General features: G+C 32.3%; 1 protein-coding gene across 1 annotated transcript in view; it reads left to right on the plus strand.

Moving 5' to 3' along the window:
- The window catches only part of LOC129234461 (nucleosome-remodeling factor subunit BPTF-like), a 138,030-nt gene that overhangs the window by 74,079 nt on the left and 45,798 nt on the right, over window positions 1–18,153 (plus strand). The window contains exons 13-16 of the mRNA XM_054868466.1: window positions 1,087–1,229; window positions 2,506–2,632; window positions 9,505–9,794; window positions 16,786–16,915. Coding sequence (XP_054724441.1) covers window positions 1,087–1,229; window positions 2,506–2,632; window positions 9,505–9,794; window positions 16,786–16,915 — 690 coding nt within the window. The remainder of the gene's footprint in view (window positions 1–1,086; window positions 1,230–2,505; window positions 2,633–9,504; window positions 9,795–16,785; window positions 16,916–18,153) is intronic.

Genomic DNA, 18,153 nt, shown 5'->3' on the forward strand with positions numbered 1-18,153 from the left:
TTTTCAGTGATGCCTAATGTTCCTGCTCAGTAGATGTTATTATGTATGTGTATACCCCTTTAGCTCTTTTTCTTGCGAGTTCTTTTTTAAAAAATTTTAAAGCATTTTTCAAATTCTATAATAAAAAGTAAAAAAACTCTTTAAAATTTTTTATTTTATTCGGTCGAAATGCCCCTGGCGAGAGCCACTCCTGCTAACCCCTAGTTACGTTACTGACCTTACTGTGCCACTGATCCTAAAGTAACTGTTTAGCTGCAAATTCATGTTTTTAATTGATTCATCTCCAAGCTCTCATCTATTGATTCATATGAAAGTTTATCACCTATTTTCTGCTGTTTAGTTTGCTTATTCACAAACTTAATTAGCCAATCTGGGGTTGAATTATTAAATGTTTCACTTTTGCTGTTTTGAAATTTTTCATTTAAGTCCTTTTTTCCAACAATGTGTGAATCATTTTGATACAAATACAAATACAAAAGTGACGACCAGCAACAGGCTCTGGGCCCAGCTAGACTGGTCCTAGTCAATTTACAATCCCCAGTGAAGATCAATGGCCCTCTTAAAACTGTCTACTCCTTTGCTCATTACCACCTCTTCCGGTAAGCTATTCCAAGGTTCCACTACCCTGCTAAAATAATAATTTTTCCTAATATCCATGTTAGCCTGAGATTTAAATAGCTTAAAACAATGACCCCTTGTCCTGTTTTCAGTGCTAAACTTTAGCCCCGTAGCATCTTTCGTTTTAATAAATTTAAACAGCTGAATCATGTCCCCTCGATCTCTTCTTTGCTCAAGACTGTACATTTTTAGACTTCTAAGCCTGGAATCATAATCTAAGTGGGAAAGTCCACTTATTAGCCTTGTAGCCCGCCTTTGAACCCTTTCCAATACATTAATGTCTTTAGTAATCGTAAATATGTGCACAAAACAAGGGAGAAAATATTATTTTTGATGTAAAATAATATTTTCTCCCTTGTTTTGTGCACATATTTTATCTTCCATATACCCTGAAAATTTAAGGATCTATCAACTAGTGTTGCCTAGAATTGAAATTAGTCTCATAATTTCTGTTTTATACTTTTATAGTCAAGTCATTGGCATCCATTAGTACCTCCACTGCAAAAGTTCCAATCACCACGACCATCTTACCCAAGTCTCCTCTCGTTGTCAGAGCGCCTAATGCGGCAAATTCAGCCACTGCGGCTGGCACCAGACCAACAGTTCTCACTGTAAGTATTGCCTACACAGAGGTGCCAACCATTATTACTCCAGATTCAGAAATCTCATCCATTATAACCTATCAAAAAAAGTAAAAAAATTTCAGTTTTCTGTGGAAAAATCACGGTTTTTTCTTTTCTATTTTTTAAAAGCAATAGTATAGAAGCTGATGTTACATTATGAATGAAACAAAAGGATGAAACATAATTGTTTAATTTATTGCAAAAATTAAAAGGAATGATAGGTATAAAAAAAATTATCGATTTACTTTGCATATTTTGTCAACTAGAGTTTTTGCAGAAATTTTTTAAAATAAAATAAAATAATCACATTTCCATTTTATACGTTCCAGATTCGAACACAGGCAACTTGCTGCAGAACAATAAAAATATAAAACCTGGGAAAGTCGGGGATTTTTTTTAAACCACAAGTGTATTGATTTAACTTTGCAAAGATATAAAAACTGACAAAGTTTTTAGACTCTGAAATCATCCCCAGTATTTGTTGTGTTGCTTCTTCACTAAAATAGAACAGCTCTACAACTATAGATTTTATAAATTTTAAACTGTAGAATTTTCTCCAGTCTTGGTTTTTCACCCAATACAAATTTAGCAAGACATTTATATTGCATCACTTGGGTAATTTAAGATACAAGTACAATGACGCATAAAAATAAAAAAAATAAACAAAAGGTGCAAATTTACTGCGTCAAAATTGATGTAAACTAAAAATTTTATGCCTTTTATTCTTCGAACAGCAATCTAAACTCAGTGAAACCCCATTACAACGAACTTCAAGGGACCACAAATTTTGTGCATTGTAATGGAATCCAAGCAATGCAATTGAAATTAAATCAGAACAGAAAATTAATTTTGTTGAAATGGAGGTTTTGTTGTCTTTGTATTTGTTGTAACAGGATTTCACTGTATTTGAAACTTTGATTAATAAGTATTTGAAATGCGTATGAGCATTTCTCTGTACTTATATATACTTTTTTACCTCACAAAATGAATAGATGTTGGCTTACTTGCATTTTTCAGCTTAAGTCGAATAACTTACAATGACAATACAATAAAGATTTGTCTATCTTTAAACTCTTTCTTACATTTAATTTTGTTTATTATTTTAACGATTGCTTTATTTATTCTAAATCATACTCTTAAAATGTCTCAATATACAAATATTTTTCATTCCTATTTTAATTAAGAAGTAAGTTACTTTTAATCTAATCAAAATATAGTGAATTACTACTGTGCAAATTTTAAAATACAATATAATGATTTTTAGCTTGGAGGCCAAATTGTTCGTCCTCCTGTTGTCCAGAATCCAACTACTCCTACAACTCCAATACGAACACAAATACAGCTTATACAAGGTCCTAATGGACAACTACAAGTGAGAGGACTTTTACCAGGTACAGTGGAAATTGTTTTCTTACCCTTTAATTTGTTCTGTTTTTGCTACAAAGCATTTTAGAAATTAGACGAAATTCATTCTGTTACTGTGGATTTGATTTAATTTTTGAAAATTCTGCAAAGAACAAAATTTCTTGAGATTTATTTGTTGTGTTAGTGGCAGGGCTGTGGAGTCAGAGTCGGACTGAGTTTGGGGTAAAGGAGTTGGAATCGTTAGAAAGCATTCCGACTCCAACTCAGGGGTTCTTTTTTTCTTTGGTTTTCACCGACTCGCCTTGCATTTTTTAAAAACTGACTGCCAATTCGTTCGATTACATGTATAAAAAGCTACTAATGAGAAGATAACTGCCATTATGACAATCAGCTAGCTCGAGTGCTTACTGAACTTTCTGTAAGTTCTAGTGCGAAAGCATGAATCCAAAAGATCCGATGAAATAATCTTTTTTTTTACTTTATTAAGACTATTCCTATAAGCTTGGTTCTCACAAAAAAGTATGCAACGAAATAAGTGTAAATGATTTCTTGGTTACAACCAGGGTTACCAGATTTTAGAACAGTAAGTACGGGACAGGCTTCAAAGAGAGAAGGGGGGGGGGGGTATTTTTGAGGTTGAGAGCAATCACTGGTTATGTATTTTTAAGGGGTGCAGGGTTCGTACGGGTCATGGAAATCCTGGAAAGTCATGGAAAAAAATAACAGAATTTCAGACCTGGAAAAGTCATGGAAAATTGAAATTTTCATTGAAAGTCATGGAAATTTATTTCAAGTCATGGAAAAATTTCCTGGACAAAGAGAAAGGAACAGTAGCTAAAGGAGCATTAGAAATCTTGAGTGATTTAACAGTATAGCACATAAAAGCTATTAAAAGTGGAAAATTGAACGATCCAAAAATCAAATCTGAATTTTGAAATCTCATTGCCTGGACATCACTTCTGTTGCTGCCGCTTGCCATTTTTTGGGATGTGATTTTACTGCCTGGACATCACTTATTTTGAATTTTCTGTTATTTTCAACACTTCTTATATTTTATATTCTGTAGTAGCAAAATTTCACATTCTTAGTTTAGCCACGCCCACTCAAAAAAAAAAAAAGCAATTCAATTGCATGCGAGTTCGATTCCATCACTCGTAAGGACGTTATTATTAAATTTATCAGAGTTTATCTTAATTTGTTGAATGTTTTAGAAAATCAAGATCTTAAGTCAGGAGATAGAATTCAGAAAAAGAGGAATTCTAATGCTCTAAAACAGTAGTGCCCAACATACGGCACGCAAAACTAATCCATGCGACCCACTGCTACGTTCAATGTCGGGAATTAAAGGTGTTCTGGAATTTCTGAACCTATTAATTTATATGTATTTGAAAATATGCAAATTTGTAAACAAAACAAATATATTTTTGAATCAGAAGATTGATTCATTACTGAATGGAAACATAAAGAACTAAACTATGTTGCTTTACTTCAAAGAACCAAAATATTGTCAAGTTACGTGGATGATTAAAGGCACTATTGACACTAAAAGGTAACTTTTGAAGCAAATTTATTGAAGCTTAGTGATGACTCATTCCACCTTTGTCCCATTCAATATCATTCTTCCTGTTTTTAAAAAAATATCAGACATTTAAGCATCATCATATTTAGTTCTCGGCATTTTCAGTTTTTCTTAAATTTATATGATGAAGACAAATAAGAATAGTTTAGTTTTTTAAGTGTGCACTTATATTTTTTCCATTACGAGTAAGTGCTTCAATGAGGCTGTGGCATTCATATAGACGTTTTGCTAATGCTCATTTCCAAATATTACCAAGTTTGAGATTAAATAGTGCTATTCTCTTCGTATAACGAGGTCATGAAAATTTTCATTGAAGTCATGAAAAAGTCTTGGAAAAGTCATGGAATTTTTTCATCCAAATAGAGTATGAACCCTGGGGGTGATAAGCAACCATATTTTAATAGCTTTCGGATGATTTCTCTCAATATGTTTATGGGTGAGCACATTTTTAGAGGAACTCTAACTCAAAGAATAAAGCAAGCAATGGAACGAAGTTCAGTAAAGAGATCGACGTTGATAGGAACAGGTGCTAATTAGTTTTTCACTTGCCTTCACTATAAATTAAACGGTGTTATTGAACAAAAATTCTTGTTACAGGGTGGCGACTGATCAGGGAGATCAGGGAAAAGTCAGGGAACTTTATCACTCAGGGAAAAATCGGGGAAATATCAGGGAATTTTGAAAAAGTAACAAAAATTCAGGGAAAATTGATTAAATGAAGAAAAAAAAATTTTTTCCTTGCAAAATGAAGTACTTTGATTCCCTTCGAATTTTCCGCCAATTATTTGTTCTGAAAAAGTAAAATTAATGAGTTGTGATAATACCAGTGCCGCATATTTTTTTAATTTTTTGAAGTAGAGAAGCATTTGAAAAATATCTATTTGTTCACGCAAATGTTTTCACTTCCTAATGCAAGTGACAGGGTGGCAATAGATCAGGAAAATCAAGGAGATCAGGGAAAGGTCAGGAAACTTGATCACTCAGGGAAATATCAGGGAATTTTGGAAAAATAACAAAAAATCAGGGAAAATTGATTAAATGAAGAAAAAAAAATTTTTTCCTTGCAAAATGAAGTACTTTGATTCCCTAAGAATTTTCCACCAATTATTTGTTTTAAAAAAGTAAAATTAACGAGGTGCGATTATACAGTGGCGAATATTTGTGCATCTTTTTTCCTCAAGATCAAAGAATTCAATCTTAAGATGAGCTTTCTAAGATTGCTTGTGTGTCTGTAAAGTTGTTTATTTTACATTGCTTGAATTTTCCTTCCAAGCATTCCAAGCTACTTAAAATAAACAACCCGACAGGCAAAGAGGAAGCCTTCGTTAATGACTTTGCTCCCTTGCCTTTACTCATTGTCTTGAAGTAATTAGCAAACTGCTATCACGATTTCCGAAAAAAAAATTTTTTTTTTTAAATTAATGCTGAAAAAATCTTAAAAGTTATCACTTGGCATTTTTAATTTAATTGCTGAAATTGGAATTTGAATGAAAATCATTTTTTTTTTTTTTTTTGACATAGTATTATTTGCTGTCACTTCTGATTACACGAAGGTTTTTTTTTTTTCAGACTTTAAAACACTTTTATTTTAAAACCATATACATTTTGAAATTAATAATTATTTTTGAATTTCAATGTGTTTTTTACTAAAAAGTAATCTAAGATTTTTTTTTTCGACAACTAATGAAATCATTTGAAATTGAGTTGTGTACATAAGTAAATATTATTATTATTTATTATTTAATGGCTAAAATGCTGTATTCATTCATTAAAACGTAAGTTCCTTGATTAGAGAATAGCTCAATATGACTGGTTGTTGAAAGATTTCAATTTGTTTTACATAAATATGTCTATTCTGCCGTAAGCAAATAAAGGGCAGTAACTACACTTTTTTTTTTTTTCACTTTTGTCATCTATTGTACGTTATCTTGATTGTACAAGCTTGGTTCCCGCTGAAAAAGAGGCGCGACAAAAACGTCTAACTGCAACATTTTCCTATTGTTAATATTGAATCCACCACACATTTCTTCAAATATCTCGAAAACTAATTTCTGCAGATACTGCCGTTTACCTGCACACGGCAGTATTATTTACGTATTAACTATCACTTGTTATTCTTGCAGCAACAATTATACTGCTTGAAAATTCAGTTCAAGATTATTTCCATTTAAATGTTTTAGTTTTATCATGATTAGATATTTCTTTAAGAGTGGTTCTAATAATTTCTTAGAATGCTTATGTTGACTGGTTCCTGGAAGTAAAGTATTTGTTTTAGATTTCCTACAATATTTCTCAGTCAATAATTTAATACACTATTTTTACCAAAACAAAAAAGGAGCATCTTTTCAAAATATATTTTTAATTAACAGCTTAAACCGTTCTAAACACTGCATTTTATTAAATATGCAATGCTTTTCAGGTAGAGCAAAGAAAAGAAACCATTATCATTGATAACGTAAATCAGGGAAATTTGGTGAACTTAATCAGGGAAAAGTCAGGGAACATTTTTCCCAGTTCCTGTCGCCACCCTGTGTTAAATGTGACTGCTTTATCTGACATATAATAGTAATGCAAGGAATCGTACAGCAAAACTTGTTTTTTAATGCCATACCAGCCTATGGAGAAATCTGAATGAGTAAAATAATTCTAATGCACCATTTGCAAGTTATCGCCTACATTCATATCTTTTTGTGCAGCTAAGCTGTTAAGAACTTCCTTTATTGTTGAAAACTCATCGTATAGATCATCTACTAATACTTTATTTTCAATTTGTAACTGTTCTACAATAAATGACAAGTCAGAAAACTACTTAATCCATTAAAGCCATTGGTCTTAAAACAAGAAGTGAATTTTTATCTGTGAAATCAAACTACTTTCTCATGTAATTCACAGCTGTTTCAAAAATTTCTGGTATCCCTCAGTCAGGCATTGTATTTTTCTACCGTCTAGATGTTTTAAGGTTTTAGTAACGAACGATTCATAAAACTTATCTTCAAATCTGCTCTCTAGCTGTTTTACCAAATGTGTCATAATATCATTAAGTTATCAGCTGCAGTTGTAGATTCATTTTGAAGTTTTTTACTGGCAACTTCAGAAACGGAGGACACACTAAGAAAATGGAAAACTAATGCAACTTTATTGGTTTCACTTGTTTCAGCTGTACTTTCTTTACTTAAAAGCAATAGTTTTCAGACAGGTTTAGGGATGGATTCTCCCTCGCTTATAAAATAATTCATGAGAGAAGGCCAAAATTTAATGAGTCGATCTACATCAGGAGCTAAACTTAGACATCGTGTCGGGATATGTTTTAGTAGCTCTTTAAACTAACTTAGCAGCAAACTCAAAAAACTCCTTTAGGTCATTCCGCTTAGTTTTGACATCAATTTCTAAAGCATCTACAGCATAGCGAAATGCAGTGTTGCTATGCTAACACCCTAACTATATGAGCTAAACACCCTGACTTAAGTAAATTTTTGTTTTCCTCTCTAAAATAGGGCATATACTGACCGCTTTGTTTCAAAATTAGAGTTGGTATTGTCGGATAAAATGATGAAACTGACTAAATCCAAGTCTGATTCAATCAATGCTTTAATAAGAGTCAAGCAGTTTACTATAGAGTCAGCTGTCTCAGAACTTTTTGCTCTTTGATTTTCTTATTGCTCTTTGACATTTTTGTTTTGTTTTTTTTTTTATATTTTTTTCCCTTAAAATAATGTCTCGTTTTGTACAATATTGTTATTAGCTAGAATACGGGACATTAGCCGTCCCGTATGGAAGTTCCCCGGGACGCAGGACGATTTTTTAAAATACAGGGCTGTTCCTTGAAATCCGGGACGTCTGGCAACCCTGGTTACAACACTCAGTAATTGCAGTTAATCTTAAAATCTTCATATTAAGGTTAATTCTAAGGCAGCCAATAAAATTTAAATTAAAAATTTAGCAAAGAAGTATAGGTATAGTAAAAGCTATTCATACACATTTGTATACCGCTACATTTTGTGTAAAATTAGCTCCTGAGGTATATGTGCCCAATTTTTGTAGAAATTTTATCGATGAAATATAATTTGAAATATATTCTGGAAAATTTTCATAATTAAAGTATTAATATTTTTTATAAACTCTGAAATTAACTTAGGGTGTCACCTACCAGATGGGTGTCACCCCGGCCAAACCACCCCCTCTCAAGAGCTTGGACTTGGAAAAAAAGCTTTTTTTTCTTTCTAGTTACAGCTTTCAAAAATTGAAAGCACACGATTTGATCAATATCTATTTGTTAAACATTAAGGGGGGAAGGAATTACAACTAATCCTTTTTATTTTTTGAAAGGGATTTTTAAGTCATCTCACTTTTAAACTCGTAACTATTGGAAAAATTTGATTTTTAAATTGAATTTCTAACTTTGTATGCGTCGAGTTTACAATAAAAAACAAAATGTGAAATTTTCATAAAACAAGAATTAATATTTCAATCTCTGTTTAGAGATTTTCTCCCTTCCCTAAAGGGAGAGAAGGAATCGAAAAGTACAATTAAAAAAATAATAAAAAATTTCGGAGTCTGGCATTTTAAAATACTGGAGTCGGGTCAGAGTCGGCCATTTTCCTTCTGACTCCGCAGCCCTAGTTGTTAGTGGCGCAAAGTATTTTCACAAAAGTTGGATAATTCCTATTTTAAATTAGAAGTCTAAATAATAAAGTTTCATAAAAATTTAAATGCAATAGTTCTTTTTTTTTATTGCAACCAGTGACATATTTGAAAAAAATAAATTCATTATTATAAACTAGAAAATACTTTATTTATCTTTATTTATTTTTTTATTTTTAGTATTTGATAACTGTTCTCGTCCGAATCCTGCTGTACTTGAACGGGGGTGCATGATGATGTTAATTAAACTTTTTGTTTTTATTTTTCAATTTTCATGTTTATTTATATGACTAGGAATTTTATTTTTTTAAAATTAGTGCAACAATTTCAAAGAACAGCAAATATAGCTTGCTTTTTACAGAACTGTTGCCAAAAATCTAGAATTGATTGGTCAGTAACAATCTTTATCATAAAATTGTAAACCTGAGATGTATAATTAATGCTGTCTCTTATAAATGTAAAGTCAATTGTAGTGAAGCATAAAGGTGCTATATTATATTATTTATATTGATGATATTATTTTTTATCTGTGCTTGTGTGTGAATATTTAGTCGGAAATATTTTCTTATACTCTTATATAGTGTTTTAAACAAAATCTTTTTTTTAAACCCTATTGTAAAAAAAATATGTTATAAAATTGCATTAAACTTAAAGGCATCGTTGTAACTTTTCTTGTAGGACAACAATTGATCAGGCTATCGGATGGACGATTGCAGTTGCTCACAATTCCCACCGTGCAACAAACGCAGCCGGAACAGCAGCAGCAGGCAGCCCCTGCCGTTCAGTTACCCGCTCTTCGCCCTGCGATTTCCCTAGCTCCTGCTGCATCGGTGAATACTGGGGCTGCAGTTGCTACTTTAGCTGCTCCTGCACCTGCACCTATTTCTCTCTCCATGCCTACTGTTGCTAGCATTGGTGCTCCAGGTACCATCCAGCTGGTTTCCCAAGGACAGACTGCTCAAATTAAGGTTAGTTTGTGCATCTTACATTTTTATTTCCGTACTTTCTAACCTTTTTATTATGAGATGACTTTTTTAATGCATTGTTCACCTCCTCCTTGATATGTAAATATTTTACTCTACATTTTCTGCTGTTTAGCTTATTTATTGTTGGAAAAACTTAGTGAATGTGTACTCATTGAGGGTATTTTTGAACAAATGGTACTTCGTTGTTGATGAGCAAGTTATTCCTTTAGCCTTCTACTCTTGAGTTTGCACAGCATTTGTACAAGAAGCACTTTATCCTTATCCTTGGAACTGAAAATTTTGAACTTAATTGCTGGCTTTGAAACTAGAATTTTCTCTAAAATTAGAATGAATACTATTCTTTAAAAATATCAGCTCTCATGCTGATATCACGCCAAATCTGTGGGTAGCAAAATACTGCTACTTCAATTCTTCTAAAAACCATTGCCATTAATTTCTCACTAACTGTAGGTTACCGTAAGATATCACTGACAGATTTTAGATTGATATTCTTTTTTAATAACATGGTTTGTGACAGTGTCAATTATTTATTCTGCAATGATACTTACCAAAAAACATTTAGTAGGCTTATGTTTTTTGGACTTCATTTGATTTTATTAACACAGTGGTTAGAGCTCCAACCACCGGGAGCGGATTCGGTGTCCGACCTATAGGCTTGCGCATGCGCAAAACATTCAACGGATCGACTAGCCTCCTTCGCATACTTTCACGGTTCTCGTCATTTGGATTGATTTTGGCCGAGCATTAGGTGCTCGTTGTTTATTCTCCTCGGATGTAAATGGCACTGTTATGAAACGCGCTGTGAATTTTGATTCACACAGGGGTTATTGTGTTCCGGTATTTTCATCTTGAATTCCGGTATTTTCATCTTGAATTCCGGTATCTTCATCTTCAAAAATACCGGAACTTCTATATTTTCAGAAAAACCCACTTTAGTAAAATTTAGGGCGATGTTTAATGAAACGAAAAAATCCAAATTGAAGACATTTGTTATAAATATAAAGCGTAAGCTATGGTCATGTTTTGTAAACTGGGGGAAGGCAGGAAGAGAAAAGTGATAAGAGCTTCGACTCCTGTCTTTGTTCTTTATGGCAGTTGGAGGAATTGATCGTATGCAAATATTTTCTTTATTTTATATTCTGGTTTATGATCTTTATCTGTGTGCACTCTGTTGTTATTGAACTAATTCTAATTATACTTTATCGTTATTAATATGCTCCTCGTAAATATAAATAAGTTTGTTTAATTAAATTTTACTAGTTAACTCTTACTTTTCATTTTGCTACTTTTTTTGTTTGCTAAATTTATTCATTTGAACTTTGCATGTTCTCGTTTAAAAAATGAGGTATCTGGATAAATCTGAAGATATTGGCTCCATCGATGCAGGAAAGAAGAACAAGTTTAATTGGGAATGGTTAAACAGAGTGGATTCCTACAATGAAAAGATTTAAATATAGCGTAAAAAAATTGATAGGGCTGGATTTTGGCTTTGTGTTTCTTGCAACAAGCCCTTTGCATATTCTAATGATGGTGTGAAGGCATTATTGCAATGCAACATTCTTCTACAAATACTCATAAAAGAAACCGGGAATCATTAAAAAATGCTGGTGTATTAGGCTTTAGTGTATTAGTAAATGAATGTATTTAGTGGTTAAGGATTCAGATACAAAGGAGGAAAATAAAACATTCTTTGAAAAATTTTAAGAAATGAGGAAAATTAAAAGAATTTAATTCCCACCATGCACATGGACGTATGAAGTCCAATTAAAACTTCCAGTTTTGGCCCCAACAAATAACTATGTATCTAAATTATTTATATACAAAATATGATGTGTACATATACATGTAATGTGTATATATATGCCCATCAAAACACTTTTTCTTCTTGGGAAAAAAAAGTTCAGGTATTTTTTCATGGAGTTACAATCACCCCTGTTCATATGTGGAATTTTAAATTTGTTTTTAGGAATATTGAAGGAGCAAATGTGAAATTATTTAAAGGATGAGGAGGGGGGCGATTGACATCATGACAACCCTAAATGTCGGGGAGACAGGGCTAAAGTTAGGTCCGACCCATTATAGCGGCAACAGAGCACGGGTCGTAGTCCTGAGCTGGTTCCTACTCAGTAAAACGAACGTTGGTGTCGATGTTTTTCAAAAAGCTATGAATTATTATAGATGGAGTATTTAATTCGATTCTTCATGATTAGTCACATGTTATACTTTAGACCTCCGTAGAATTTTGTTAAGTAAATTTTGTTATTTCAAATCTGACCCATAGCAGAGGCGCAAGACCATGGGAGATTGTCGGTGTTCCATTATAGGTGCCGGCAGGAGGCAGGTGAGTCATTCAGACAATTAGGGGCCCTGGCTTTTGAAAAACATAATGTATTTTTGCATGTATTTTAGTGCTTTTTTCCCATAAAATGAATTAAATTTGCCCCCAAACTGGAAAACTGACGTGAAAGGCACTTGCCTCTCTTTTGAATTCAAGAAGTGAATGCCAGGGGCTATAGACACTGGATTGTCTAAAAATTGTCGTGTTGTAAAATCAACAGGGTAATCGAGTATAAATTAGGCGATTCCGGGGGACGTGGACATCGCCACCCAAAAGGAGGGACATGCTCCCGGTGACTTGTGAACCAGAAGAGTTCATTATAAGCATAAACAAATTAAATCGAAGAAACATCAACTACGGTCTAATGATAGCAATTTGTGATTGCTCAAAAAACGGTGGGAAATAATTTTATGAACCAATTAATAGGTAATACTACAATTTTCCATTTTAAGTTATGATGACGTTAGGGAACAGAATGGAGGTCAGAGGCAGGATGTAAGGGCTCTATCTGGAAATTTGTTTATATTGAGTCAATAAAAATGCAATTTTAGACTAGAGAAGACAGGATAGGTTCCTTAGTAAGAACTATATTAAATTGCAGAGCCATAAACTCATTATAATACTGATAGTTTAATTTAGTTTCAGATCATGAAACGCCACAATAGTAAAGAAAAGACTACACCAAAGCTGTAATAGATTCTCAAATACCCTCTCTAACAAAAAAAATTGATGCACTAAAAAAGGGTAGTCAGAAGTACTATTTAGAGTAAAAAAATATTTTTTAGAAAAATCTCAAATCCACGATGCACAGAAAACGCTATTCATTCATGGGGACATTTTTGCTTTGAGAAATTACTAATATTCTTTTTTTTTAAATAAAGAAATGAAAAAAATTGTTCACATTTGCCCTCCTTTCCTCTACTACTTGAATGTTTACAAACAATTAATTTTTAATGTAATATAATACTTCAATAGATTTTATCTTTTTTGATATTTTCTCTGAAAAAAAGATCATTAAGATTATAGTTTTGAACAGGATGGTAGTAGGTCCATGGTTTCACCATAGTCTAGTGTTTCCCCCAGAACAAGAGAGGGCAGTGTTCCGATTAAAAGGAAAAGTTATTCTTAACCCATTTAAGACCGAGCATAGAAATTTTATAAAATGTGGTAATGTTTTCTTAAAATTGGGTTTAAAATACATCCATTAAGACACAAAAAAAGTTTCTTGCATAAAAAATAATATTTAATTAAAAAAATAAAATGGTGCATATGCGCACCATTAGCCAAATCAATGAACAAATATTTCAGTGGAACAATATTATTCTTAGTCAAGTTTTTACATTTTTAAATGAAAATTTTCGAAGCATTTTTATGTAAATGGACTGTGCATTTGAGGCACAAATAAATCGTGTGGTTTTTGCGCACTTTACATCGTCTGCAGGCTTTTTCTTCGTGTTCATTTATGGTATATGCGATTCTATCAGTCCGTATTTCTTTCGGTAGAGCTGTGGATGATAGACGACCCTTGTTTGGATGTGTTATTTGTACCGTATTTTCACCAAATAGATTGTCCTTGAATTCAGCTTTTAATAAGGCAGTCGCTATGTATGACCTAAAGTCTGTAAGGGGCATTTTTGTGTTATTAGCAATTCTATGTAGCTTCCATGAATTCACTATCACACTATCAATAATATTTGTAAATAATGGCCACCACCATTTTTTGCTCTGAATTCTGATCTGCTTACTTGCTATAGCATTGTCATGCAGGTCAACGCCTTCCATACACTTATAGTAGTCCAAAATAAAGTTCGGTTGTGAAATAGAAATTTCCTTTCGTTCACTGCGGCTATACGTTTGGCATTTACAATTGGCAAAACGGTCCCATTATTGGTAACAATCATTGCTATAGCATTGTCGTTCTATTTGATAGCCAATGTCTTCGCATCCTTGTTGAATGCAAAATCATAGGAGCCCCGAGAGGTTTTTTTTCATATTTTTGCAGTCATCCAGTACACATTCAGCAATGCGATTTTCGCGAGCTGTTCCAGATGCAAAAGATTCCAAATTGTAGATACATTTTTTTTTATATGCAGGAAAAATATGCGTAATTTGGCAAACTTGTCTGTTTTATCAAGGCAAGAGTTATCGGATAAATGGATATTTTGTTTTATGTTTTTAAATATGATTCGATTCGTTCTTTTCCAAAACATTGGCAGTCCTTTATCCTCATCAAAAAAACCAGTACATATTTACTTGGGGGAAGAGAATGGTATCCAGAAAGAATTAGTATGCCTAAAAATCTTTTCAAGTCGGTTGCTGGAAATTGGAAATCGTGACTATTATTGTCATTAGCATATTTTTTTGAAAAAAGAAATTAGACAAGTCTATTTAGACACATGATTCAGACACATCTATTAGACAAATTTAAATAAAATAACAACAATTTGCAAAAAAAAAAACGTAAGTTTCCTTGCATAAAAACTAGGTTTTCAATTTTTGCTTTTTGTTCATGCATTCGGCCAATGGTGCGTTTACGCACCATTAAATTTAAATAACGATTTATAAGATTTTTTATGACATTATTTTTATTTCTATTTTATCTATAGAATTTACAACTTTAGCCCATTATAAGAACGTGTGATTAATCTCAAGTGGGGATTAATTATACAATTTAAAAATATTGAATTTGACAGTCGACGGTTTGAGGTAAAAAACAAGCATATTTTGAAATTTTCTCTAAAGAAAATTTCTTTAGAGAAAATTTCAATTTCTCAATTACAATTACAAATTACAATTACAATTTTCAAATTACAATTTTTCTTCTTGCTCCAAATGAATTACTATTATTTTATAGATGCCTTCAAAACCTTTTAAAATAGCATAAAAATTACATTTGTGAAAATATACGAAACATCATTAATTAAAAATTCTTTACTGAAATGGTGCGTATACGCACCTTCGGCCGAAAATGAGTTAAAACCTTCAGATTTATATTCATATCTGATTCTAGTAAATATGACCTAGATTTCTGTCAAAAACCCAGACTAAAATTTATATTAACAATAAAATTACCCTAACAAATCAAGAATTTTGGTTAATGCATCTTACCAATGCATGGGTAAGAGGATGACTCAAATATCATTTACTCGCATAGTAGAATAACAAAGCTCATTACTGTAAAGTGAATATATTAGCCTCGAAAAAATTTTCTTATAAATACATAAAGCAGTATGCTAAATTTTTAAAAATCAAGAAATTAATTAGAAGCAAAATGTAAGGTTTTTTTTTTTTTTTTTTTTTGTTATCAGATTGAATAAAAAAGTTTTTTTTTAATATGGTGGTTTCCTACGAACTTACTTAAAATCAAGCAGCAGAGGGTAGCGGAGGGAAAATAAAGTCATAGGACATCAAAATAGTCAAATGAAAGCAATAAGCAATCGTGATTGCTCAAAAACATGGTCCCTTGACATTACACTACCACCTCCCTCAGTCTGTAGCTTCAGTCAAAGGAAGAGAAAAAAACAATAGTGCTGAGATGTCCACAAGAAAACCACAGGTTTTGTATAAGAGTAATTTTATTATCACAGTCGTACTAAAACCTTACAATTGGAAGACCTTTTTTTCTTTTTTGCCTCCAGTAATAGATCAAAAGTATGATTTTCCTTATTGAGAAAACGTGTGAAACATTTTCGCATTAAAATTGTGAAATTGCCGCCCCCCCCCCCGAAAAGTGCTGCCTGGGGCGCCCCCCCCCCCCCCCCCGTCCCTTCCTAGCTACGCCACTGCATCTAGCCTGTTTTAATGCCGCCTACCGGTCACTCCCCCAACTTGGCCAACCAAATGCATTTCTTTCCTGTATTATATAATGATATAGCAGTATAAAATTATCATTTCGTTTATTCTAAAAATAGCTTCCTGTTTCTTCTGGTTTTTGAACTTAAATTTTCCTTTTCTTCCATGGGAAGAAGTTGGCAGGTACAAAATAGATCAAAATATCCTTGTAGCTGCACACTAACATAATCAGAAATTTACTCGATAATTATAAATGCATGAGTCAGATTAAGAATGCTTTGATGTTGAGGCACTTCCTACAGATAGTGAAATGAGGGGAATGCAAGACTACAGCACCACTTTAACGAGGGTTTCAAGCTCCTGAAAACTGTACACGATCAACAATTGATGATTTTCGAAAAATTATGTTTATAATTTTTATATTTTAAAGGTGTAGGAATATCGAATGAGTTGTTTTCATTTTATTTTAAAATTTATTGTGTGTAACTTAAATAACTGGTAAATTTATCTAATTTCATGATGTTTATTTTTATGAATTAGTTATTGTTACTAAAGTGATTGCATTAAACAGAGACTCCTGTATATGTCATTAATGAGCTGTTAAAATCAAATCTGAGATTATTGTTGAATTTGTGTGTATTTTATTGTTCGTTTACATGTATGTTAACTTTAAAAATTTCACTGATATTTTGGTGTTCATGTAATAATTATTACTAAAAAGTATTCATTAATAAAAAATTACCATGTTTAAACTCTTTTTCAAGTAACAGTATTCCTAAATAATGTATACTTTGCTTGACAGGATATTAGTTAAAAGTCATGTATCCTTTCTATTTCCTTTAGTTTCAGTCTCCTGTTGCTATATCTCCAAATTTGGCTGCAGCCACTACAGCTGCTGTTACAACAACACCACAAAGTAAATTAATTCAGATTAGACCACAAACTCAAGTATTACAATCTCCAACAAAAATTGGTAAGTAATTTCAAATATTTTCTCTTCACAAATCATCAAGTGAAGTGCTCTGTGCTTGTTGTACAATTATGTTGCGGGGGGGGGGGGGGTCATTATTCTTGCTTATTCAGTTATTATTTGTGACAGGAAAACCAATACGTACCGATTGATATAATTCATGTTCTGTAAAATTAGTGAAGCAATATTTTGATAAGGAATCATGTCGACAATATAATTGATGGGCGCAAGTCGCATTTTTTTTGCACCGGTTATTTTGGCTACTTTTTCAGATGGACAATATTTTCTGTTTTTAAAAATATTTTATTTTTTGACACTAAGTGAATCAATGAAAAAATTATTGGTTTTCCAATCTTAAAACCCATTACTTCGATCATTTCTTGCTTATTTCACAATATAAAAACATTTTTTTAAATTGCTCATGTGATTAATACACTCTTGGCTGTGCTCGTTCTTTCTGCATCCATTAGGAGACTGATTCTTTCATTTTATCCATTGATTAAATATCTTTACAACATAATTAAGTCAAAATGTTCTTTGTTTTGAGTAAAATGTTAGCTTTACAATTATTTGGAGATCAGGGTTTTCACGTGTGTGAAAATTAAATCAGTTTCTTTTTGTTTCTACTGTAATAAGTTTTATAATTTGTGACACAATGGTTTAAATCCACTTCAAAAAGTTCTAAACATAAAAAAAGGCTTAATCAGCAGAAATTTGGTTTACTTTTAAAAAAGCCTAAATAAGAAAGTTTTATACCTTGTACGAGTCACTGCTTCAGCATAGCAGTAATTGTTAGGGGAGAGGAGAATCCATAGGAAATTAAAATTATTTCTTGTCAGCAGCCTAGAGCCTATGAAATTCGTTAAAATGGTTACAAGGCAGCAATTTTCTTGAATCTTTTTGGAGAATAGGATTTCTTTATTTAATATGTTTATTTTCTTCACTGCGTAAATTAGCAACATATGTGTTTACAGCAAAATCTCAACTTTAAAATAATTCCGAGTTTTTTTTTTTACTTTCTTCTATATCTAATATATAGAAGAAAGTATTGGATTCGTGCAAATTTTCGAATTTCGAATTTTGACGGATTCGAACGTTTTGAGGTGTGCTGAGTCCATTTCGACCATTTTTGGAAAATGTCTGTCTGTCTGTATGTGTGTGTGTATGTGTGTCACGTCTGTGTGTGACCAGTTTTTTGTGGCCGCTCTACAACAAAAACTACCGCATGAAATCGAACGAAA

This window comes from Uloborus diversus, chromosome 1 (genome assembly GCF_026930045.1).
Source record: "Uloborus diversus isolate 005 chromosome 1, Udiv.v.3.1, whole genome shotgun sequence".
Classification (NCBI taxonomy): domain Eukaryota; kingdom Metazoa; phylum Arthropoda; class Arachnida; order Araneae; family Uloboridae; genus Uloborus; species Uloborus diversus.